General features: G+C 33.6%; 2 protein-coding genes across 5 annotated transcripts; one reads left to right on the top strand and one right to left on the bottom strand.

The window, feature by feature from the left end:
• Positions 1–156: 156 nt before the first annotated feature.
• LOC111715050 (mucin-5AC) lies at positions 157–12,890 on the top strand. 3 transcript variants are annotated; one of them, XM_023490287.1, is made up of 7 exons: positions 157–248; positions 814–922; positions 4,335–4,420; positions 7,793–8,446; positions 8,533–9,156; positions 9,227–10,021; positions 10,117–12,890. In XM_023490287.1, exons 2-7 carry the CDS (start codon positions 815–817, stop codon positions 12,806–12,808), a joined length of 4,959 nt encoding a protein of 1,652 aa, XP_023346055.1. In that variant the 5' UTR covers positions 157–248; position 814; the 3' UTR covers positions 12,809–12,890. The 3 variants fall into 3 exon arrangements, with proteins under 3 accessions (XP_023346055.1, XP_023346057.1, XP_023346056.1); XM_023490289.1 differs by lacking the exons at positions 157–248; positions 814–922 and adding an exon at positions 3,560–3,963; XM_023490288.1 differs by lacking the exons at positions 157–248; positions 814–922 and adding an exon at positions 3,982–4,162.
• LOC111715048 (dentin sialophosphoprotein) lies at positions 12,887–26,296 on the bottom strand. Of its 2 annotated transcripts, XM_023490286.1 has the most exons (6): positions 24,752–26,296; positions 23,586–23,635; positions 22,495–22,527; positions 21,337–21,406; positions 16,025–19,897; positions 12,887–15,754 (listed from the first exon to the last, which is right to left on the bottom strand). In XM_023490286.1, the coding sequence occupies exons 1-6, from the start codon at positions 24,771–24,773 to the stop codon at positions 12,891–12,893; spliced, it is 6,912 nt and encodes a 2,303-aa protein (XP_023346054.1). In that variant the 5' UTR covers positions 24,774–26,296; the 3' UTR covers positions 12,887–12,890. The 2 variants fall into 2 exon arrangements, with proteins under 2 accessions (XP_023346054.1, XP_023346053.1); XM_023490285.1 differs by having other exon boundaries at positions 12,887–19,897.
• Between the last annotated feature and the right edge of the window lie 140 nt (positions 26,297–26,436).

Genomic DNA, 26,436 nt, shown 5'->3' with positions numbered 1-26,436 from the left:
GGGTAGGAGTTTTGCGGTCATCCGCCCTCATAAACCCTGTCTGCAGCCCCCCCCGCTCCCATATACCCGCTTAACCCTACCCTGAGGGCAACTAAGGTCATGTGAGTCAACTCCGGTCAACTCTGTGTGTTGAGATCACTCTAGTGTGAGATACCATACAGAGAAGACCATCCAACCATCAATTAGAAAATACTACCCGGGGGCCCTCTACTCAAATACGAACTTGTCCATGTTCAAGTTGGAAACAGGTAACATGGTCGGCATTTATATCAATACAATAAATATGATTTTTTATTAATAATGATTTAATCATTTACAACTTTACAAGATTTTTTGAAATTAGTAGTTTACAAGCAAGCACAAATGAGCTGTTAATTGACAACTTCTCTTTGTTAAAATGTTTAAGTTTTTTGAAACCCTGGTAGAAATCAAAAATTGAAATAGGCAGTCACCTTGTTGATATAAACGACGACGACTTTATAAAACTTTTAGATATAAATAAAATATCTTTATGTTTTTAAGTTTTCATATTTCCCGAAACAATTATTTGTAACAAGATACTTTTTTAATTTATTAATCTTGAAAATAATTTAAAATTCAACAGCCTTAAATTCAAATTTTCCAATGATAATATCTTTACAACCTGATCTCGTAGATCTTTGTTATTTTACACTAAGAATTCTGTTGAAAACTAAAAGAATTTCATCGCATAAAGTTAAGCATGGAGGCTCTGAAGCAAGTGTTCAGTTCCTTCAGATAAAAATTTGATGTTTGAAACTTTTATTAAACAAATCTAAGTTTAAAAATGACTAGAATGTCGCGTATAGCACTTGTTCTCGTTGTCTTCTGCCTGGTGTTGAATTCTCTAGCAGGGGCATTCTCTAAACCCTTCACATTAACATCCTCAACATATAACACTAAGGTATATTTGTTGTAAATAGCATTATTGCAACATTTTTCATCTTTTGGATTCAATCTAGGGGGAGTAGGGGGGGGGGGTGAGATTGCTCACTATATGATAAGTACAGAGACCGAATTTCAAGAATTTAAACCGCGTCGCTGAACCGCCAAAAACCGGTTCCAATTGAGCCGCGTTTAAAATTTGAGACGCGGCTCAGATTCTTTAAATTGGGCCTCAGAATTATCCAGAAAAGAAGAGATTTTATAGATGATTATAGGAAAATTATAAATTCATTTGTGAATTTGATTTATGACAGTTGTTTCTTTCTTCGTCAAACTGAATTTTGTCCTGAGGGCACTACATTCCGCCCCCCCCCCCTGGTTTTATTGTTTATGTTAAAGTCCTTGTGTTATACATGTTTTCCAGGATTAGAATAGTGACTATTGTTTAGTTTTTAAAAACTATTTTTTTAAAAACTTTTTTTAATTTTATAACATTTGAGATTGTTAAAAAAAGAACATTATTAATTTTATCTTATTTATCCCCCCCCCCCCACACGTTCTTAACAGAAACGTTTTATTCACTTGTATTTTCTAAGGCGTAAAATTTTTAGATGAAAATAATTGAGCTTAATTAAAAATCTTGAAGGTCGTCTTTAAAGGGAGTGTTCGCGAAAAACTAAAGGAGGTATAGGCTTAATGGGATAAAAAAGCGCTTTTGATCGCTACTAATGTTACTTCTATCTGTTGCGTCTATAAGGAGAAAATTGTTAAAAATAAAAACGACTAATACCGAAGAACGTAGTGTCCATTCAACTCGGATCGTAAACAAATCAATTTAATTCCAAACAAATCATTCAGATATTACAAACAATAGTCATCGATTATTTTTCGACGCATTCATAAATAGTTGATCTTTCATAATATTTTGTATTTTTCATGATCTGAAAACATTTATTCTTGTTTCGAGAATTTTGACAATGAAGATGACATTTTTATATTTTCCCGGAATGTTCAAAAATCCAGCGCCAGTAAAAATTAGTTTTAAAAAAATCAAAAATATTCATGAAAAATTAACTATATACGAATGCGTCGAAAAATAATCGATGACTACTGTTTGTAATATCTGAATGATTTGTTTGGAATTAAATTGATTTGTTTACGATCCGAGTTGAATGTTGCATCTTTCCGAATTTGTATGGACGCTGCGTTCTTCGATGTGAGTCGTTTTTTATCAATTTTCTTCATATAGACGCAACAGATTGAAGAAAGATTAGTAGCGATCAAAAGCGCTTTTTTATCGCATTAAGCCCCCCTTAAATTTTTCGCGAACACTCCCTTTAATCTTTGATATAATTTGCGGCATTTAAATGTAAACCTAATTTTAGAGTAAAATAGCATGCAATACCACTAGTCTTGGCATTTCCAAACTGTGCACGTCGCCTTTTACGGTGCTTTAAATATCACCGGAGATTTCGACATGTTTAGTTTTATTTAATAAAATTGAAATCTTAATATCTTAATATAATCTTATTTCTTAATATCTCCGGTAATATTGATAGCACAAATGCTAGAACAAGGAGAATTTTGTGGTTATTGTTTCATACATGTTTAAGACTAGTAGGTTGACGACTAAATGTCAAAACTACGACTTTCAAGTCGTCTTGCTGTACTGCCCTGTTTCGTGGGACAACCTGTAAATTTTCATCCAGATCTGATATACATGAAACAACAATGGAGTAAAGAAACAAATAAAGCAAGTCCATTAATTGATAAATCTAAAAAGCAACACAATGATTGGCATTTCAAATAATGTGCAACTTCTAATTGAATCATTTTCATCATCGACTTAATAACATACTGGACCTATTTTATTGATTTTTTGGGTATTTTTAAGATATTTTTTAAAAGACGTGGACCCGTTTAAACAAACTTTATGATTTGATAATTACAATATGCATTTTAGATTTTTCTTTTTCTACTGTTTCAATTTTTATGGGGAAAAAATTTCACGGAATTTAAAAAAAGAAGAAAAAAATTTAGAAATTATGAAAATATTGCAAAAATTCTTAAAATGTAAAATGTTGAAAACTTTAAAGGACTTAAACTTTTTAAATCTGTTCACACTTGTTTTCTAATAAAAAATAAAAATTACGTAAACCCACTCGTAAAATCAATTCAGAAAAACGAATTCATCGAAACTTTTAACTGTATTTTGTGGAAAAACACAATAATTAACTGTCCATCATGCTAAGAGCACTACTTAAAAGTTTTTCATCCGAAATTCCAATTAAATGTTAATGACCTGTTTTGTTATGGTATAGTGCAGATCTATTTAGATTTTTCTAAAGTTTACAATTTGCTGAAGAAAAATAAATTATCTAAATATCTTTGTTATTCGTACAATATCGAAAATCAAGTTTTTAATTCGTCTCTAAATTTACATGTTTATCGAGACATAAGAAGGAAACCCAGGGCTTTTTTAAAGCTTAAACTCGAGTAAACATAGACCTAAGTAAAGCTCAAGTCAAGACTCAGGTTTTGGATGGCCTCGGGTTTAGTAAAAACAAACCGTTTTGGTTTTTTGCTCTTGAAGGCTCGTAAAAACTATTATATTTTATGATATTTTTATTATTTAATTATAATTACCCACGTCCACAGACTAGATATTTATAGACACTCAGCCAACTCATCATACCACGAAACCTCGATTCCAAGAAGAAGTGGGTTTCATTCAGTCAGCATAAACTTAAATTTTGGCATATATTTAGATCATATATTTAGTAGACATTTTGCCAGTGTACACATCAATACTAAATAATCTGCATGAGAGATAGCTATTTTTCCCCTAAAATGTAAACAAAACATATGAAAGTAAAAAAGGAAGCACTGTAAAAATAAGTTGATTTCACGAATATGTACACAAACAACCCCAATATTTCTAAAATTGTACAGTTTTGCCTGCTGTACACAGTACACTGAACCTCTATCATGCACTATACTCAGTGATTTGTCTATTTAATCAATCTTGGGAATTATTTGTAGTGTCGAATTTGATCAAAGGTATAAAATATAAACACATATGAAAATTACGTGACTTCGTAAAGTTCTAATGTTCGAAATTTACATCTCCTTGTCACAGCTGATCTGTCTTCTACAGAAAGAAAGCTTTCCAAGCAGTCTCTCATTGGTCTAATCAGAACCAATCCTGACTTGGGTTTTACCTACGCTCGAGTCTTTGAATAGGCCAGGATTTACTCAGGTTTAAGTTTTTAAAATCTCAGCTCAGTTTATAATTATACACTGATTCATCATTTGTATAAACTAGACTGTAAACAATGATTTCCAGAGGAGATTCAGCCCCATTTCCTTTATATATTCCTGTATACGCTCGCGTTCATAAGTCTTTAATTAGTTTAAGCTGTACTTTTTAGAGGAGTGTTGCTCTTCCTTCAAAATATCCTGGAGACCATGTTCAACTGCAACCTGGAGAACCCCTGGACGAATCAGTCATAGAAAGGTATTACAAGTAAACTAGATTTATTAATGAGGTCGGGATTATATTGAGATTTCTTTTATAAATATTCAAATCCTAAAATAAACAGTAGGAACCAGGCTGATTAAAAAAGGATCGAATTTCATCCCCCCCCCCCCCCGCGTATCCTGGTTTTCAAGTACTCCATCTGGAATAGGGTTAATAGGAATAAGGAATACTAGAAAATATCGACAGTTACAATGTTACATTATGTTGGGTTAGGTCGGGTTAAGACAATTTTTGGGCCGAGCGCAACGTCATGGATGGGCTAGGGAGCCGAGAGCTGTTCGGCTTCTTAAATGTTAAATAATGATCCTGTCTCTCATCTTATTTTTGGGTTAGGCTAGGTTAAGACAATTTCTAGGCAAAGCGTTCCAGGTAGAACAGGCTAGGGCGCCGAGCGCTGCAGCTACATAAATGTGAAATTAATTTAGAGAACTTGGAAATGTAAGTTTTAGGAAATGTAAGTTTTAGGAATTGTAAGTTTTAGGAAATAAAAGTTTTAGGAAATGTAAGTTTTAGGAAATGTAAGTTTTAGGAAATGTAAGCTTTAGGAAATGTAAGTTTTAGGAAATGTAAGTTTTAGGAAATGTAAGTTTCAGGAAGTGTAATTGAAGGGAAAACTTTGCTTTTGTCATTCTACGTTTTGTAGTATTCGATGTTTATTAATTTTGACATTTTGTTATTCGACATTTTGTAGCGATCAACTTTTTGTATTCGACGCTATGATATAATAGATGATAATCGCACCCACTCCGGAATAAGGGTTTATTTCATCGCTTTAACGAGAAAATTGTATAACTTAATTTATAAATCATAAATAGTAATTTTTTGAAAATAAGAATATTTCTAATGGAAAACTAAAAATCTAAATCTGAACAAAAAGAATAAAAATAGAATTAGAAAAAATATCCACTCATTGGAACAACATAAAATGTAAAAAAATATTGAATGCATTAGTATATCTATTAGTATATCTATTAGTATATCTATTAGTATATCTATCAGTATATCTATTAGTATATCTATTAGTATATCTATTCTCAAATCTCAATGCTAGAAAAAATTCCAGAATCAATATTATTTATCAAATTCCTTTCTTATTGGTTTTTTATCTTTACAAATACAATGGCAGAAAAATAATAAATGAAAATAAAATATCATAAATAAAGCTCTACAAATTCTTTAGCATATGTAAAAAGAATATAAACTTTTAGATCTATTTTAAGTTTTTTAATATTTCACAAAAATAAATGCTTTTGTCATCTTTTTAATTTCAAAATTTTGAATCCCTTCTTTCATCAAAAATTAGCTTAACTCCACTTTTGAATTCTAACAGATTAGAATTCAAGCATTTTTAACCAAAAAAGAAATGTCCTAAATGATACTCTTGAGTTTACTAAAAAATCATAAATTGATAATTCTCATAAAATGTATGTCATCAAACTTTGAGAGTTAAAAATTTTAAAAAAAGATTTAGAAGTCACGTCGTATAAATAATGACATTATAAAGGGACTGTTTGCGTAATGTTAAGTGACCCTTTATGGAAAGATGGCAACGGTAACCAAGAAACCTTGGTCTGATCAATAATGTGAAAGATATAGTCGTTTTTAGATTTAAAGGGAGTGTTCGCGAAAAATGAAAGGGGGTATAGGCTTAATGCGATAAAAAGGCGCTTTTGATCGCTACTAATCTTACTTCTATCTGTTGCGTCTATAAGGAGAAACTTGTTAAAGACGTCTCATACCGAATAACTTACTGGCCATACAAATTGAGAAAATTGCAACATACGACTTAGACCGTAAAAAAAAACAATTTAATTTATAACAAATTATTTAGATATTACAACATATATAGTCATCGATTATCTTTCGCCGCATTTGTATATAGTTTATATTTTATATTTATTTTATAGTTTATAGTTTATATTTTTTAATAATTTGTTTTGAATTTGTTTATTTCTCTTGTCGCTTGCGCAACTATCTAAGAATGCCGTGCACCACTCACAATTTTCGGAATCCGTTAAAAAGGTTTTCTAAAAAAATAAATATTATAGAATATAAAATATGTACAAATGTGGCGAAAGATAATCGATGACTGTAGGTTGTAATATCTAAATGATTTTTTTGAAATTAAATTGATTTTTTACGGTCGAAGTAGTATGTTGCAATTTTCTCAATTTGTATGGCCGCTAAGTTATTCGGTATATGACGTCTTTAACAATTTTCTCCTTATAGACGCAACAAATAGACGTAAAATTAGTAGCGATCAAAAGCTCTTTTTTTATCACATTAAGCCTATACCCCCTTTCATTTTTCGCGAACACTCCCTTTAAAAATTTTCCTGCAGTAAAAACTTTTGCAGAGAAACCGCAAATTTTTTCCAAATTATAAACAGTGATTTCTAATTTATTAATTCATCTAATTGATTAAACAAAGCTTTTAAGGGTATTGTTGTGAATCTGGCATTGTCATCTTTGCATGGAATGTCACTTGAAATCAAGCTTACAGTCTCTTTAAGAAAAAAAATACCCTACTACTACATTACCATCATCATTATTTTCATTTTTATTAATATTATTGATAGTATCATTATTATGTATTATACAGGGTGTCCTCATAAACATGACAATTGTAAGACGATTTTAATGTCGTCTTTGAACTCTGAGTTTATTTTTGACATTCAGCCGTCAACCTGCTTTCAAATGTATAGTTTTTGAAACAATGACCTCAAAATTCTCCTAGGCCTTGCATTTCCAAAACGTGGTCTGTCTTTTTTGTTCTGTCAATATGACCGGAGATATTAACAATTTCGTTTAGATTTCAATTTTATAAAGTAAAACCAAAACTATTGAAATCTAAACGAAATTGTTAATATCTCCTTTAATATTGAAAGCACAAAGAATTTGAAGATGACAAGACTAGGGGTATTTTGTAATTATTAACTCTAGAATTTTACTTCTTAAATTAAGTTTATTAATAAATGCCGCCAATTTTTATAAAAGATCAAAGACGACATTCAATACATATTGCTACTGTAATTTTTGATGGGACACTCTGTAGCTATTGTTATCATTTGGAAATATTTTGGCTTGAGTTACAAGTCCAATTATTAAAAGAGAATTGTTATGATTGGGACTTGTTTGTATAAAACTTTCATAAAACTCAGTAACAAATTTCTGGGAAAAGAACTCTTATTATTTTCAAGAGATTAATTTCAAAAGTTAAAAAAGATGATATTTTTTCCAGAAAAAAAATTAAGTTGAAAATCCAAATTATTTAAATCCTTAATATTCATAATATCTTTCCAAAAAATCATGCAAAAACAAAAATCTTAAATTCATTTTCATATCTTAGGTTTCACTCTGCGCAGAATCGGGCGAGTTCTGACGAAGAGAAACTAGATCTGATGCAGGGTCTGCTGGATTACATGAACGGAGTACCTGTATACCTTCCAACCACTCTTAACACTGCCCCAGAGTACACTCTAGAAGAGTTGCACAATGCTGAGCTAAACTCCAACTCTGTTGATGATCAGCTGATTATACAGAAGATGATAATAAACAAGATGGCCGGATTCCAGCTGTATGAAGTGCCGTTTATAACTATTCCAGATAAGACTGAGGGAAAATCTGCTTCAGCTTGGGGGGACACCCAGCAAAGTTCAGGATTGAAGTATGTTGTCAACTCTAGTAGCAACAATAGTACTGACGGAACCAGCTTTAGTATAACCACTGATGTAGCTTCTTCAATCGGAGTTGAACCCTCGGAAGTAGAACCTGAATCAGCAACAGAAGTTTTAGACAATATAACTTCTGAAGATTCATCAATTGATCCGGACAATATTGAACCTAAACCCGAAGATTTGACAATGATTTATGAAACGACTGTTATGGAAACTGAAGGCTCTACCGTAGAAGAAATCACATCCAACATGTGTGATTGTGCTACTAGTGCCACTGCTAATGCTATGAACAACAAAGAGCCGCTGAACCAATCAGTGATTACCAGGTAAATAAATCAAAACAAATATTTAAAATCACATCAATCTTCATTTGATTTTTCAAGACAAATTTATTAAAAATGTCTTAATTTAGTATGCTAAAGGCTCAGATATCTGCTACTTCTACTAAAGAAAAATCGAAATTAGTTCAAGAGTTGCTGAAGTATGTTTCTGGAAATCCATCCTCATCTACATCGATATCAGAACAATCAGTCACTGAAATCTTGATGTCACAAATCAACTTGATTGAGGAACAGCTAAAGGTTCATAAGTTAATGATTTCTACAATGGTTGGATGTAAAATACGAACAGAGGGTACAAAGGTTCCCAAGGAAACTGAAACTATGCCACTTGTGGCTGCTCCTGCTCCAGAAGAAGTTGTTTCTGTTCCAGAGGAGGTTGCTCCTATTCCAGAAGAAGTTGTTCCTGTTCCAGAAGAAGTTGATCCTGTTCCAGAGGAAGTTGTTTCTGTTCCAGAAGAAGTTGTTTCTTTTCCAGAAGAAGCTGTTTCTGTTCCAGAAGAAGTTGTTTCTGTACCAGAAGATCCTGTTTCTGCTACAGAAGAACCTGTTTCTTTTACAGAAGAAGGTATTCCTGCACCTGCTGTTTCAAATCCCCCAGAAATTGTTTCAAAACCTGTTTCTCCTCCTGCAGAGATTGTTGCTGTTCCTACAGAATCTGTGTCTTCCAGTTCCACAGAAGTTTTTCCACCTGGAAGGTAAAAAGCTAAATTTAAGACCATTTTTAAGGCTAAACATGTTTATACTTTCATTATTCTTTTTTTTCAGTTTGAATTCGTCCAGTATTCTTGAAAAGCTTGTAGGATATTTAAGTGTAAAACAAGCCCAAGAGTCATATTATGTCCATGAAGCAGTTGGTTTAGAGTCTGCTTTGATCAAGTTTCTGGGACTAAACTATTCTAAGACCCCTATGGTGAATATAAACATAAACGTTGGGTACAACAGTGAGTTGTCTTCTGGATCTAGTTCAGAGGAGAAGGTTACACTAATACCCTCAGCTCCATCTTCACACTCTTCATCAGTTCCATCTTCACCTTCTACATCAGTTCCTTCGACACACTCTCCATCAGCTCCTTCAACACACTCTACATCAGTTACTCCATCACCTTCTCCTCTAGCTCCTTTGGAACCTTCCCCATCAGTTACTTCTACATACACAGCATCTGAGGTTCCCTACACCACACCTTCCCCTGCACCCTATCCCTCTATCATATCTTACACCACAACACCTCTGACATCCACTGCGTCATCTTCCAATTATGAAATGCCTGTTATAGCAACAACATTTTCTACGGCTTCAACAGCTGAGACAACAACATCTAATACCTTCACAACTTCACCGCTAATAAAACCAGAGTCTTCAACGCCTTCTCCCGTAGTTTTTCCGGTTTACCTTCCAGCTTCTGTTCCTTCTATTGTTCCAACTATCAGCTTTAACCCCATCGAGACCACATTTATAACATCAGAATCTATTTCTGGAATTTCAAGCAAACCTAAACCTGTTTCACAAGGTCCCCTTCCCCTTACTACTGAGGGATTCCAAACCAGCCAAGTAGTAGAAAGGTACATTTAAATTTTACATTTTCTTTTTGTTATTATTTTTGTTCCTTTTTTAATATTCATTTGTCACTTCTTACTTTTTTTTTTTACTTTTTCAGTAATGTGCAACCTGGTCAATCTACTGTTTTGACAAATACAATAATAAACCAGCAGCAGCAGTATCAGCTACACCTCCAACAACAGCAACAGCAACTTCAACAGCAGCAACAACAGCTGTTAAACCAGCAGCTGTATCTCCAGAATCTTCAGCAGAATCAAAACCAAGAAACCCCCCAACAGCAACATATTCAACAACAATTTCAAAAACAGAATCAAAAACCTCAGCAGCACCTCCAACAACAGCAACAGGAAAACCAGTTCAATAAACAGAAGTATCAACAACAGCTCCAAACCCAGCTAAATCAACAGCTTCAGAATCAACAACAGCCACAAGAGAACCAGCTTAATCAACAGGTTCAGAATCAACTGCAGCAGCAAGAAACCCAGCTCAACTCAACTAAACAAGAAGAACAGCAAGTAGAGAAAGTATCAACTAAGCCACTACAAATTACCACAACCTCAACAGTAGAGTACACTATAGAGCAGCTAATTGAAGCTCAAAAGAACACACAATCCAAGGAAAAACAAGCAATTATACAGAAAATGATCATCAATAAAATGTCTGGTTATGAGGTGTACAAAGTTCCTGTGATTACTCTTACTAATATTCAGTTAAATCCACAGACCAAGCCAGGAGAAACCTCTAATGTGCAAGGAACCGGTAGTTCTGGATCAGGTTCTATTCTTCAGGGAAGTGGAAGTGCTAATTCAGGATCAAGTACCTCTCTGAAAGAAAGTGGAAGTTCACAAGCTACCTCAGGATCAAGTGCCTCTCTACATGGAAGTGGAAGTGCACAAACAAACTCAGGATCAAGTGCTTCTCTGCAAGGAAGTGGAAGTGCACAAGCTAACTCAGGATCAAGTGCCTCTCTGAAGGGAAGTGGAAGTGCACAAGCAAACTCTGGATCAAGTGCTTCTCTGAAAGGAAGTGGAAGTGCACAAGCGAACTCAGGATCAAGTGCCTCTCTGCAAGGAAGTGGAAGTGCACAAGCTAACTCAGGATCAAGTGCTTCTTTGAAAGGAAGTGGAAGTGCACAAGCTAACTCAGGATCAAGTGCCTCTCTGCAAGGAAGTGGAAGTGCAGGGCAGGGCATAACTCTGTTTGCCAATTCTAACTCTGGAACTGGAACAACAAGTGGAGGAGCTTCTGCAGGTGCAAATGCTGGGACTAGTTCAGGAATTAATGTTCAAGCAAATGCAGGATCTGATAGTTCTCCTACCAGTGGAGGATCTAACAAAGGGACAGGACTCAATACTGGTAGTAGCTTTAATACTGGATCAGCAATGCTTACTGGAGCGGGATCTAATACTGAAACAGGGTTTAATATTGGAGGAGGAGATAATATTGGAGCTGGATTTAATGGAGGTTCTTCATTCAATACTGCAACTAGCTTTAACCCTGGCACAGCAATAAATACTGGAGCGGGATCTAACACTGGAACAGGGTTTAATATTGGAGGAGGAGGAGGAAATAGTGGGGTAAAGTTTAATGGAGGTTCTTCATTCAATACTGGAGAATTCAATGGAGGTTCTTTATCCAATATCAAAGGATTAAATGGAGGCTCTTCATCCAATTCTGGAGGATTTAATGGAGGTTCTTTATCCAATACTGGAGCATTCAATGGAGGCTCTTCATCCAATACTGGAGCATTCAATGGAGGTTCTTCATCCAATACTGGAGGAATAAATGGAGGTTCTTCATTCAACAATGGAGAGTTTAACCAAGGAGCAGGAATTTTAGCAGGAGGCGGAATTAAAACTGGAGCAGGGGCTGGAGGTATTAATTCCGCTTCAGGATTTTTTACCGGATCAGGAGTCACAAAAGGAACAGGAGCGAGTAATGGAGCAGGGATTTTAACAGGATCTGTAGTCAAACCTGGGTTAGGGTTCAATACAGGAGCACAGTTTAATGCTGGGTTAGGGTTCAATACTGGATTCAATACAGGCTCAGGAATAAAACCTGGATCAGGGATCCAATCTGGAGTAGGATTCAATTCAGGATCAGGGGCAAATTTTGGAGAAGGAGTGAATGCTGGTTCAGCGTTCAATAAAGGATCTGGATTTAATGGTGGATCAGGAATTAATTTTGGATCAGGAAACAATGGAGAATCAGGAGTTAATTCTGGAGGAGCGATAATGACAGGAGGAATAAAGCATGGCTCCGGATTTGTTACTGGAGCAGGAGTCAACACTGTGGAAAATAATCACCTTTCTGCTAATGCTAATTCTGGGGCAAATAATGCGCAAGTGGCTGGAAATATTGGTTGGTCGGTTAATGCTGGTTCTGCACCAAATTCACATATTAAAAGCACTGGAAGTGGAGCCAACCTCCATACAAATTCAGATTCAGCAGCTTCTGCAGTAATCAATGGCAATGGAGCTATTGCAAATGCCAATTCAGATTCAGCAGCTTCTGCAGCTATTAATGGCAATGAAGCCAACCTCAATGCTAATTCAAATTCAGTAGCTTCTGCAGCTATCAATAGCAATGGAGCAACAGCCAATGCTAATTCTAATTCTGAGGCAAGTGCACAATTCTCAGGTGGATCTGGAGTCAACTTAAGCGCAAATTCAAATTCTGCTGCTAGTGTAAATATTAATTCCAATCAAAACATCAATGCTGCAGCAAATGCTGACTCTAGTGCAGACATCAACCTCAAAGAACGCAGAAGAAGGTTCTGGAGAAATTGAAATCTTAATATTTTAAATTTACATTTTTATCTGTAACACATGAACTTTTTATGGTTATCAATATATATTAAACATATGTAAACTAACTTGCATTTATTGATCTTAACTTGAGAAACTTGTTTAGAATTGAATTCAAATTCCGCTTTCTTTCATTATCAATTATTTCATCATCCTGTGGGATGCTTTCTTTCTCATTTTCTCTTCTACTTCTATCATCAGGATTGTAATTTTTTTCTTTGGTTTTTTCTTCTTCAAATTTTGTATTTTCTTGGCCATCATTATCATCATTAGGTTGAAGGGCATCAGAAGAATTGGGCTCAGTAACAACTTTATCAAATTCATCGTTATTCATATTGTTTCCTCTCTCCTCCCTTTGTGGCATTTTTTCTTGTACATTAGTTTCCTCTTTATCAGGGTTAGCCACTTGATTAGGCTCAGGGGCATCAGAAGAATCATGCTCAATAATATCTTCTTCAGCATCATCATCATTCATGTAGTCATTTCCTCTCTCTTCATTTTGGGTTGTCTTTTCTTGCACGCCAGTTGTCTCTGTAGTTTCTTCTTCTGGATCATTTTTTGGATTAGGATCAGGAACATCAGAAGAACTGTGCTCAATAACATCTTTTTCAGTATTATCATCATTCAAGTGGTCATTTCCCCTGTGCGCAATTTGGGGTGTTATTTCTTGCACACCATTTGTCTCTTTAATTTCTTCTTTATCAGGATCACCTTCTTGATTAGGCTGAGGGGAATCAGTAGAATCATCCTCAATAACATCTTCCTCAGTATCATCATCACTCATGTAATCATTTCCCCTCTCCTCATTTTGGGGCATCTTTTCTTCCACAATATTTGTGTCATTACTTTCTTCTTTATCACTCCGTTCATTAGCTTTAGAATCTTCTTCAGGTTGCATCATGTCCAAATTTTTTGGGTATTCCTTCATAGATGATTTAACATTTTTGACCTCTGGAATGTGAACTTCTTTGAATTTTTCTGATTCAACACTTTTTTCCAGTTCTTTTGGATTTGAAACTTGATCATCCTTTTCATTTTCTACTTCATTTTTTTTGTTTTCTTGAGCATCTGAACTCAATTTTTCTTTTCCATCATTTACTTCTGAGTTTTTTGAGATCTTTTCTTCAGATGTTTTTTTTCCATGGACCAAACCAGAAGATTCATCTTCATTTTCTTCACTCTTTTCATTCTTTGTTTTTGTGACATCAGTTGTTACTTTGATATTTTCAATTGTTTCGCTCTTTGAGGGTTCTACTGCTTTTTCTTTGTCCTCATTTTCTTCATTCTCATCATTGTCCATATAATCATTTCCATTTTCCTCATTAGAGTCATCCCTAGAGGTTTCTACATCCTTTAATATTTTACTGGAAGTTTCTTTTGAGGTCTCAGTAGTATTTTCATCAGTTTCATTTTGGCCTTTATTTGAATTTGTCCCTGAATTGTCATTATTCCTCTCATCCTTTTCCACATTCATATCTGGGACATTTGCTGACGTAGTTGTATCGCTTTCGTTTTTTGGACTTTTTGATTCCAGACTCAAGGATTGTGCTTTCTCATTTTTTTCCTTTTTAGGGGTTTCTTGTGAAACAGTCTTTTTATCATCCTCGTCATTTTCTTCATTTGAGTCACCAGAGTTTTTTTCTTCATTCTCTTTATTGGAATCAGATTTAGATTTTCCAGACGATTTTTGCTCTCCCTTTTCATCATTTTCAATATCTTCTGTCACAATTTCTTTGCTATTTTCATTCAAATCTTCTGCAACATTACTGTGTTCTTCCTCATTTTTTGATATGCCAGAAACATCTTTTGAAGCAATTGGTTCCCCTTTATCCTCAATTTCCTCATTATAGTCTTTTCCTTTCTCTGCATTTTCAATATCTTCTGTCACAATTTCTTCTGTTTTTTCATCTAAACCTTTTTCAGGGTTGTCATTTTCAAAGTTTTGAGTTGTACCCCCTAAAATATCTCCTTTATGGCTTCCTTTTTCCTCATTATCTAATCCATCAGAGACATCTTTTGGAACAGATATTTTCCCCTCACCCTCATCATTATTTTTCTCATTTGAGTCAACAGAATCATTTTCTTCATTTGAATCAGATTTAAAGGTATCAGAAGAGTTTTTCCCTTCCTTTTCTTCATTTTCAATATCTTCGGTCACAATGTCTTCTGTTTTTTCATCAAATTTTTTTTCATTGTTGCCATTTTCAAAATTTTGATTTGTTGTGTTCTCTAAAATATCTCTTTTATTTGTAGTTCTATCTTCTGCATTATTTAATCTATCCGAAACATCTTTAGGGACAGTTTCACCCTCATCTACATTTTCCTCATTTGAGTCACCAGAGTCTGTTTCTTCATTTGAATCAGATCTAGAGGTATCAGAAGAGTTTTTTACTTCCTTGCCTGCATTTTCAATATCTTCTGTCACAATTCCTTCTGTTTTTTCATCTAAATCTTTTTTAGGGTTTAGTTTAGTTGCTGTTTCCTCATTATTTAATCCATCAGAGGCATCTTTTGGAACAGACATTTTACCTTTACCCTCATCATCCTTTTCCTCATTTGCGTCACCAGAGTCTTCTCCTTTTTCTTCATTTGAATCAGATCGAGAGGTATCAGAAGAGTTTTTCACTTCATTCTCTGTATTTTCAATATCTTCTGTCACAACTTCTTCTGGGTTTTCAACCAAACCTTTTTCAGAGTTGTCATTTTTAAAGTTTTGAGTTTTATTATCTAAAATATCTCCTCTATTTGAACTTTCCTTTTCATCATTATTTGATCCATCAGAGGCATCTTTTGTAACAGACGTTTTACCTTTACCCTCATCATCATTTTCCTCATTTGAGTCACCAAAGTCTTCTCCTTTTTCTTCATTTGAATCAGATCGAGAGGTATCAGAAGAGTTTTTCACTTCATTCTCTGTATTTTCAATATCTTCTGTCACAACTTCTTCTGGGTTTTCATCCAAACCTTTTTCAGGGTTGTCATTTTTAAAGTTTTGAGTTGTATCCTCTAAAATATCTCCTTTATTTGGACTTCCTGTGTCCTCATTGTTTGAGCCATCAGAGGCATCTTTTGGAACAGACATTTTACCTTTACCCTCATCATCATTTTCCTCATTTGAGTCATCAGAGTTTTCTCCTTTTTCTTCATTTGAATCAGATCGAGAGGTATCAGAAGAGTTTTTCACTTCATTTTCAATATCTTCTGTCACAACTTCTTCTGGGTTTTCATCCAAACCTTTTTCAGGGTTGTCATTTTTAAAGTTTTGAGTTTTATTCTCTAAAATATCTCCTCTATTCGAACTTTCGTTTTCCTTATTATTTGATCCATAAGAGACATCTTTTGGAACAGTCAGTTTCCCTTTACCCTCATCATCATTTTCCTCCTTTGAATCACCAGAGTCTTCTCCTTTTTCTTCATTTGAATCAGATCTAGAGGTATCAGAAGAGTTTTTCACTTCATTCTCTGTATTTTCAATATCTTCTGTCACAACTTCTTCTGTTTTTTCATCAAAACCTTTTTCAGTATTGTCATTTTTAAAGTTTTGAGTTTTATCCTCTAAAATATCTCCTCTATTCGAACTTTCATTTTCCTCATTATTTGATCCTTCAGAGACATCTTTTGTAACAGACATTTTCCCTTTACCCTCATCATCATTTTCCTCATTTGAGTCACCAGAGTCTGTTTCTTCATTTAAATGAGAGTTAGAGGTATCAGAAGAGTTTTTCACTTCCTTGTCTGCATTTTTAATATGTTCTGTTCCATTTGACTTTTCATCTAAATCTTTTTTTTCATCCATGTGTTCTTCCTTACTGTTTACTATATCAGAAATATCTTTTGAAGCAGTTGCTTTATCATCAATCTCATTTTCTTCATTAGAGTCTTCTTCTTCCTTTTCGTTTGAATCAGATTCAGAGTTAACAGAAGAGTTTTTCACTTCCTTGTCTGCATGTTCATCTTCATGCGCTGAGTTTCCTTCCTTCTTAATCATTGATCTGTTAGAAAAATCCTTATTTTTTTCTTTCTCATTTGTATCAGATCCAGTAATATCAACAGAATTGCCTTTCTCTTTGTTTTTAATATTCAAATCCTCAGAGTTGTGTTCAACACGATCTTTTTTTCTATTCCAATTCTCTTTATCATTTAGAACTTTCTCATTACTTGATTTTTCTTCTTTTTTATTATTTGATCCCTCAGAAACATCTTCTGAAGTCTCAGAGTTATTGATTTGCTCCACATTTAAATCAGAAATATTTTCTTTCTCTGCAAGCATTTCATTGGATCTGTCCTTTGCAAGGTTTTCCAATCTGTCATTATTACTCTCATCATCATCAATTTTATCATTAGCAGTCTCTTCTGTTATATTATCTCCTTTATTTGAGATTTCTTTTTGCTCCATCCTTGCATCCTCAGAAATATCTTGCTTAGTCTCAGTGACAATGTTTTGATCCTCATTTGCATCAGATTCAGTCCTGGCCCTATCCTCTTCCTCTTTGTCTTTAATATCTATATCTTCTTTTTCGACTTCCTCAGAGTTGTTTTTAACAGTATCTTCTTTTTTATCTTTATTTTCTTGAGTATCACTTGGGTCTGTTTCTAAATTTTTATTTCCAGACTTAGAGATGTCACTTTGATCTTCATTTGACTCAACCCCAGAACTGTCAGGAGAATCACTTTCCGCTTTTTCCTCCAGTTTTCTTTTCCGTGTTGGGACCTCTTGAGAGTTGTCATCAACAATGTCCTCTAACTTTTCATTCTCATTTTTTCCATTATTACTTATTTCGTTTGGATTATATGCCTGGGAAGTATCATTTTGCTCCTTGTGAGATATAGATCCATTTTCAATGGGTTTCTCCTCTTTAAAATCTTTTACAAGCTTATTTATTTCTTTTTCCGTCACATTTTTCCTGTCTCTTGACTTTTCCTGATTGTTTTCCTCAAAGATCGTATCTGTCTGTTCTGCAGCTACTTCCATTCTGTTTACAGTTTGAGTTAATATTTCTTTCTCTATTGTTCCATCGTCTGATTCTAAATCTTTTATTTTGTTTTCTTCTTCATCAACGTTTGGCTCCTGATAAATCTGTTTACCAGAAGAATCACCTTCTCCTTCCTCCTTCATTTCTTTCTTGTTGATATCTATTACAGAGTTTCCGGAAATTTTTTTTTTCTCTGGTTTATTCTGCATAGCACCCATACGTACATTATCTTCAGAATAGGCATCCTTATAAAAATCATCTAGCTTCTCTACTATATGATTCATCGTAGATTTGTTTATGTCTTTTTGTGTTTTTATAGAGCCAGCACCATTAGCATTTTCTTTGTTCTCCTTTGAGTTTTCATCTCCAAAGTTTTCTGCCCTTTCCCCCATTATTTTTTCTTCATTTGTTTCCACCCTAGAGCTTGTAGAGCTTGTATTTCCATTTGCAATTTGTGGATTCTGTGGAGTTGTCTCGAGGGAATCATCCTTTTTTTCTTCATATTTAGAATCTACTTCAATTTGTTCAGAATCTTCTTTCTTTTCTACTCGTTCCAGTTTTTTAATTTCCTCATCATCATCATTGTCAGAATAGTCTCTGCCCGCCTCCTCTATAAAATTGTGAATTTCTTCTCCTAGTTCTGGCTTCTCTAGATTTCTAACCTCTTCATCTAAATGCCAAGTGTCCTTCTCTATTTCACTGGCATTATCCTCCGTACCATCAATATTTTCATTCAATATTTTGTCATTTTTTAGCGCCTTTTTGTCTTGTTCTTCCTCCTCTTTCCTTTGAGAAATTCTACTTTTGTTTGGTTTATCATCTAATCCAACCTCGATACTATCATATAAATTTTCTGTTGCATAGATAACTCTTCTCATATTTTCTTCACTATTTCCAAGGCCCTTAGTCTCAATGAACTTCTCTAAATCATTGAAAAGTTTTGTATGTTCTATTTGTTTGAATGGGGGTCTAGTAACTGATACTTGCTGTTCAACATTGCTTGGTTCACTTTGGAGTTCTGGATTAATTAATCCTTGTTCTACATTATCTGTGCCTGCCTCTTCCAGGTAATCTTTAGATTCGTTAATCTTTTGTGTTTTTAAATACAGAAGCCCTCTATTTTGAGAATTCATTTGATCATTATCAGAAAAATGTTTAGGATAATTATCATTCTTTCCAGTCCTCTGGTTTTTAATGTCCTTGACAACAAATATTTGACCAACTGGATTTTCTAAATCTGAAACTTTGACTCCAAGGTTGAGCGGGACAAGGTGCATGTCTAAACCAGGTTTTTCCATTTGTGTGTTATAAGTTTCTACAATCGAAGGTGGTTCAATAAATGCCCGATTTTCTTTCTGTGGGCTCTGATTGTCCTCTGAGAAATAACTGTGATCAATAAGATCATTATTGTTATTATCTTCATTCTGGGTTTCTAGAGATACCAACCCTTCCATTCCCCGATTAGCAAAATTTGAATTAAGATTTAAATTTTCAAATCTTTGATTGTTGGTCGAAATTTCAGATCGGGGAACAAAGATTCTTTTTGAATCTAGCTCCATTACATTAGGAACTGGTAAAATTATCATTGCGTCATTTTCATCCAAATCTTTCACATGGTCAATTTTTGTATTCGTTTCATAGTATTGTAATACATTAGAATCATGCTCAGTTGCTTTCATTCTATTGTCATTTGCAATTATTTCAGAATAGTCATAATTCGAACTTTTCTTCTTGAAATCAACATTTTGTTTTATAAATGAATTCTTTAAAACATTCCCCGTGACACCTCTATTTCCCAATTTGAAATTCCTGTTTCCAAGTTCTGGTATTTTTTTCTTCTTCATATCATCTTCAAGCATTTGCAATCCAGTGTTAGTCACCTTTACTTTAAAAGCATTAATTTTTTTATCAGGAGTATCATCAAATATATCCCCACCCACAAGATCTATATTGTATTTACGAGTTTTAGGGATCTCCGAAACTGTCTCAACATAATCATTCTGCGGTATTATTCTGTTTTCAGACTGTTTCTCTATTTCTGTTTCTCTTGGAATAATTGGATTTTGTTCCTCTTCTATATTACTTGGAGAGAAGTTTTCTGAACAAAAATAAACCATTAGAAAAGAAATAGGAAACCAGATTAGTACAACAATTAGGACCTTCTTGGTTCTTTCCAGAAATAATAATTTTCCTACGGAATAAAATAAAGTAACTGCATATACCAATGAAGAAGGGTTTAATAAATACAATAATGTTTAAAACATTGAGTCCAGGGCTAAATACAAAACACTAATTTTTGCTAGGTTTTTGAGATTTGATCTAAGTAAATTTGTAATTTACTGTTCTTGACACATTTGATTATTTAGGAAAATGACTCTTTGTTACAACTTTATAGGAATATAAAAAGTAATGTTTTGTTTCATTTTTAATGAAATTAAAAAGTTATGTTTTGTTTAAAAAGTTATTTATAAAATGCAGGAGCTAATTCAACTTTATAGCTGACAGCTACAAGGTGTTCCAATAAACATCGGAATTCAGTGACGAATTCGATATTGTCTTTTCAAATAATTCTTTGATTTAATATAGTGATACATACTGAGAAAGCTGTAATCTAAAAGATTTTCGTCTGCTTTGTTTACAATTAGTTTGTTTATGTTTTGACTGCATACAGTCCTACTTACAAGTAAAGCAAGAAAACTACATACAGTATATAAACAGAGTAAACTTGTCCGTCTTTACTGTTGCAAAGACATTATAGACACATCTTTACAGCCATTCACTGCTTTCATTAAATAAACTCTAGCAGACCTAATAATATTATGTCTTTTGAAATCAGGTATTACAATGATTATTCATAACAAAGACGATATCGAATTCATCAGTGAATTCCCGAGTTTATTTGGACACCCTGTATGATATACAGCTACTTCAACATTACATGAAAATACAGCACGAAGAATTCTTTATAGCACTGCTATAGTAAAAGGGAGTTCAGGATTATAGACAGATTTTAAAGGATTTATTGAGATTTTTGGGAGGATTTTAAAAAAATTCTGTAAAGGATTTTAACCAGATTCTTGAAAGGATTTTAAAGTGAATCTTGGAAGGATTTTAGAGACATTTGAGAAAGAGTGCAAATAAATTCTTGAGAGGATTTTATAGATATGTTTGAAAGGATTATACAGTGAAACCCTTAATAACGAATACATCGGAAGAATTTATCAAATGTCGTCTTGACAATTTTTCAATGAGTTTTATTCTATATTACGTAAATTTCAGTGTTTGCGAAAATAAATAAATAGCCATAAATATGCGGGAACAGTTTTAAAGAGTTCCATATAATCATTTAATTAAAAAACTAAATATCTGCAACATTCCATTATCAGAAAGTGAAGAATACGACATTTGATGAATTCTTTCGATGTATTCTTTATTAAGGGTTTCACTGTATTATGTTTGAAAGAATTATAAACAGATTTTTGAAAGGATTACTTGAGACTCTCTTCAAAAAAAGTAAAGATTTTTTTCTGAAAAAACCTGAATCTGAGAAAAGAGTTTTCCATTGTTGGATCTGTTGATCTGCTAGAGAATCCCAGGAGTCTTCATCCTCTCCAACCATCCATCATTTATTATCAGGATACAAGGGGGATACAGGGGGATACAGGGGGATACAGGGGGATAGAGGGGAAAAGAGGGGAATACAAGGGGATACAGGGGAATATAGGGGAATGAAGGTGGATACAGGGGGATACGAGGGGGATACAGAGGGATACAGGGGAATACAAGGGGATACAGGGGAATAAAGGGGGATACAGGGGGATACAGGGGGATACAGAGGGATACAGGGGGATACAGGAGGATACAGGGGGATACAGGGAGGTACATGTTTTGGAGTTATATGTATTTTACAATTAGCATAACTAAAATAATTACTTTCTCACTTCCATTTAATAAAGAAGAAAGTGCAAATAATCTTCTTTTTTCCCTTTGATATAAAAGTTAGATAAATTCTTGTTTTCTAAGTAAAAATTGTATCGCAACAATTTCAGCTCCTTTATTTATGATTTACAAGCTGAAGTGACCGTCGATGCGCGTGGACAAAAACAAATTTTGAAGAAAAAAAAATTTAGATTTTTTAGTCTAAGTCACCCCCAGGCTACCCATGAGTGTCCACAAAAAATTTCAGCCCATTCGGTCCAGCCGTTTAGCCGGCCCGAGGAACATACATATATACGAATGTCTTGTTTTATTATATAGATTGAAGCTTGTAAATTTACAACAAATCGTAAAAGTCGACATTTTCCCCAGACACAATTATACCCTCCCCGGGGCCGGGGTTGCCACAAAAAAACTTGAACCCGATCAGTTTTGCCGTTTGTCGGATACAAACAAACAAATAGATAAACAGACAAGCCAAGATATACATATTTATGTATATATATATATTATATATTCCCAGATACAGCACGATAAAAGATAGAATGGTCAATAAAAGTGGGCCAGCGCGAAGAACCCTTAAATAAAAATTTCATGAAATTAATTCCCCATGTGAGTTGTTGCATGTTTTGTACAATGCTACAATAATAGTTTGGTAGTTAAACTCATGATCATTTACATTCATTAATTCAGACCTCAGTGTATTGAAAAATTCAAAATAAATTAACAGGGGGGGAGGATAATTTTTGAATGATTTTCCTCAAGGTAAAGATAAATATTCAGTGTATCATCCTAAACTCAATTAATCAATTAATATCAGTGGTAACCATCAAAGGATGAGACTTCAAAGACGCTTGTACAGAATTTACTTCTTCATTTGCGAACTTTTTTCTAAGGAAATCGTTTAAAGGCAATATTTGACCTTTAATTGTAAGGTGGTCCTTAAAGTCAAATATTCTGTGGGTATTTTAGTTTTCAAAAATATATTAAAAGTGGAAGGAAAATCGTCTTTGTAATTTATCAGCATTTAACAAGAGAACCTTTAGAAGATTTTAACGCCAGGATTTCCCCTGTATTTTTCCCTTTGAATGAAAATTTAACATTGTTAAATAAAAGCAAACTTTTCAGAATACAGTTTTGAAATACAAAAGTTTGCCCTTTACAAGTTTCCTGAAACGAACCAAGCTGTAAATGTAAATTATGTTCAGGGTTTGCCACAAAGAGTGAGTCTTTAATGACTAACTAGGAATAAAAAGATCTGAAGGAAAAAATGTGCAAAAATTCCGTACAGTCGTCTCTCAAGCCTCATCCTTAGAAGATAACAATGTAGGATCCAAAACTCAAATAACTAAATATCTTTCTAATCATCAAAGTCCATAAAAGAAAATATTGTTAAATTTACGATAAGACCAAGAACACTGTGGAAAAGGAAGACGCCATTTAAACAGTTTTTAACGTTGTCATAAAGAAAAGAGTTTTTTACCGGTAGCTGGAACATAGATTAATAACAATACAGATAGAACGCTATATGTCGTCTGTTCAAGATTTAGGGGTTTTTCGTTCACAATAATCCTGAGTTAAGCGCATGCCGCGTTGAATGACAAGAGAGAGAGAAAGCATGCGCGTAACTCCTATGTGCTACTGCCTCATGGTAATTGTGACCGAAAATCTTGAGAAGACGACATCTAGTGTTCTATCTGTACTGTTATTGATCTAGGAGCTGGAAAATCAACTTTAAAGTGAAATGGATTGTGTACACCACAAGACTTGAGTCTAGATGTCGTCTTTATCTCCATAGTTTCTGGATCCCACTGCATAAAAAGAATCTTTAGTTATTAATTGATAAAAGCCTTTTTGGGCATGGCTTCGACAAGTAACAAGGGAGCCAACCAGCAAAACCCTAAAAACATCAATTGCAAAATTAATTCTAAATTATTAAACGTCGAAAAGCGCCAGTTAAGATAATTACAACTATCATTGTGGTTCTATTCATACAGGTTCTGGTTTGGGTACGTAATATTTCCGACCAACCGATAACAAATAAACTTGTTTTTTGCCATAAACTCGTGTTCTGATCCATTTATATCTTTACAGCCTGCACGATGGCGTAAATCTTTGATACTATAAACATAGATCAATTGATCAAAACAGAATTTCTAGTTTGAGACATCTGCAGTGATAACCAGAAAACTCTGAAATAGGAATACGACTTTATAGAAATACTTAAATGTATATAATGGTGTTACAAAGCAAATATTTTTACTAGACACTTATCAAATCACTTATTAAGTAAAATGTGTCTGTTTACACTGAACACTTTCTGTGTCCATGCTTATTGAGCTCTTTAAAGTCAATACTTAAGCCTAGAAGTCATCTTCATTTTCCAGAGTTTTCTTGTTATCACTGTATATTCTACGATATTCGGTTGCAAGATTCCCAAGATAAAGGAATTACAGAAAATTTGATTTGTGTCAAAAACGTTTCAGGTTGGTTGAGTTCGTAATTTTCTCATTTTTGTTCTTTAAATCCACATTTAATTCAACCCCTCGTACATCTTGGGCTTTTTGTAAATGCATTTAATAAAATATTGCTTAAAAATGTCAAATCTTTCCAGGGTAAGAGACGGGTTTGAGATTTACTTATTTTTTGTATATATTTTCAAGGTTTTTTATTAATACTCGAAAATGTGAAAAAATGTTATATTTTGAAATTTTTCGAAAATTATTTATGTTTACAAATTGAACTTAAGACTATTTTGTACTATACAATAATTGTACGTTATTTTTAATCAAGATGACAATTGTATATTTGTCGATAAAGTTATCGCAGCTTTTCTTAAAAAATTTGAACATATTTCCAACGGATTCCATCAATTTAAGTAACAAAAAGGGCAAAGCATCGTTAAAGAATTCCAGGATAGAATGAAAATATTTGGTTAAAATTATGATAGTCACACTTTCTATGTCTTTTTTTTTCACTTTTTAGCTCTTTCAACTTTTACAAGTAATGTATTTGCCTGTTAAAAAAGGTTTGAACATGACACCGGGATATGTTGGAGTAATCAGGTAAACTGATACACGAGGGAGGGATATTGAATTTATGTCTAATCAAGGAAACAACAGGGATTTAACAAACTATCATGTTAGATGATCTCCAGGTAGTAATGCCAACGTAAAAAATACCATCTTCTATTTCATCTTTCAATTGTGGCTCCATCTGCAAGCATCTTCTATGTATACAATATATGAAACAAAAAACAAAACTAAAGTTCACAGATTTCTTATTTTTTCCTGGATTTTCAAGTTTGAAAAATATAAAATTTTTGGAGACAACTTCTGGACTTGCATAAACCTTTCCTTGGGTCATGTGAGGTGCCACACAAAATTTGGACACAATCGGTTCAACCGTTTATTAGAAACAAACAGACAGACAAATAAACAAACGCACACCCAGACAAGCAAAGTATATATATAGATTCAACGAACCCCGTATATATGTATGCCTTGTTTGATACTATAAAGAATTAAATATTTTGAAATTATCTTTTATGTCCAAAAACTTCTAATGATGAGCTACGCACTTTTTATTTTGATATTTGACACCCTGTAGAACAATACTTGGATCATACATAAACAAGTCATACTGCACCATCATATTACTCGAATTGAAGATGTATTCGTCCATTGATATTTGATGGGATATCTTGTGATACAGCCAAAAACTACTAGCTTCAAAGTTCTCTAAAATCTAAACCCTATCCTTTTTTATTTTAAACATTTTTGGAGGTGTGAGACCAGCATAGAAAAAAGATTAATTATTTAGATCTAAAGCTGTTAAAAAGAATAAACCATTGACCATTAAAATGAACGGTGGAACGAATTGAGTTTCAAATAAATATATCCCTTAGATGCTACACAAAGCTGGGTGCAACATGCTACCATGTTCCGTTAGGTCTGCTAATATGTTCCGTTAGGTCTCATTGATAATATGTTCCGTTAGGTCTCATTGATTATATGTTCCGTTAGGTCTCATTGATAATATGTTCCGTTAGGTCTCATTAATAATATGTCCCGTTAGGTCTCATTGATAATATGTGCCGTTAGGTCTAATTGATAATATGTTCCGTTAGGTCTCATTGATAATATGTTCCATTAGGTCTGATTGATAATATGTTCCGTTAGATCTCATTGATAATATGTTCCGTTAGGTCTTATTGATAATATGTTCCGTTAGGTCTGCTAATATGTTCCGTTAGGTCTCATTGATAATATGTTCCGTTAGGTCTCATTGATAATATGTTCCGTTAGGTCTCATTAATAACATGTTGCGTTAGGTCTCATTAATAATATGTTCCGTTAGGTCTCATTGATAATATGTTCCGTTAGGTCTCATTAATAATATGTTCCGTTAGGTCTCATTAATATGTTCCGTTAGGTCTCATTGATAATATATTCCGTTAGGTCTGATTGATAATATGTTCCGTTAGGTCTCATTGATAATATGTTCCGTTAGGTCTCATTGATAATATGTTCCGTTAGGTCTGATTGATAATATGTTCCGTTAGGTCTCATTGATCCAAATTAATCCTGAATAAATCTGAAACCCCTGTAAAAACTTTCTTAAACTTTTAATCTCATACTAATTATTCAAAAATGAAACGTTTTTATTGAGATCGATTAATTTTAAGTATTTTATAGGTAA

This window comes from Eurytemora carolleeae, unplaced genomic scaffold (genome assembly GCF_000591075.1).
Source record: "Eurytemora carolleeae unplaced genomic scaffold, Eaff_2.0 scaffold1700, whole genome shotgun sequence".
NCBI lineage: Eukaryota > Metazoa > Arthropoda > Copepoda > Calanoida > Temoridae > Eurytemora > Eurytemora carolleeae.
Note: the sequence above shows the minus strand (reverse complement) of the source record. Positions and strands in the feature narration are given on the sequence as shown.

Excerpts from the sequence above, each read along its gene's own strand:
- LOC111715050 (XM_023490287.1), top strand. The coding sequence starts at position 815 with ATGTCGCGTATAGCACTTGTTCTCGTTGTCTTCTGCCTGGTGTTGAAT. Across the intron at positions 923-4,334 it reads CCTCAACATATAACACTAAG|AGGAGTGTTGCTCTTCCTTC; the intron begins GTATATTTGTTG and ends TGTACTTTTTAG. Across the intron at positions 4,421-7,792 it reads GACGAATCAGTCATAGAAAG|GTTTCACTCTGCGCAGAATC; the intron begins GTATTACAAGTA and ends TTCATATCTTAG.
- LOC111715048 (XM_023490285.1), bottom strand. The coding sequence starts at position 24,773 with ATGTTCAAACCTTTTTTAACAG. Across the intron at positions 23,636-24,751 it reads GTTCAAACCTTTTTTAACAG|GGTTTTGCTGGTTGGCTCCC; the intron begins GCAAATACATTA and ends TGATGTTTTTAG. Across the intron at positions 22,528-23,585 it reads TCGAAGCCATGCCCAAAAAG|GATGATACACTGAATATTTA; the intron begins GCTTTTATCAAT and ends AATTGAGTTTAG.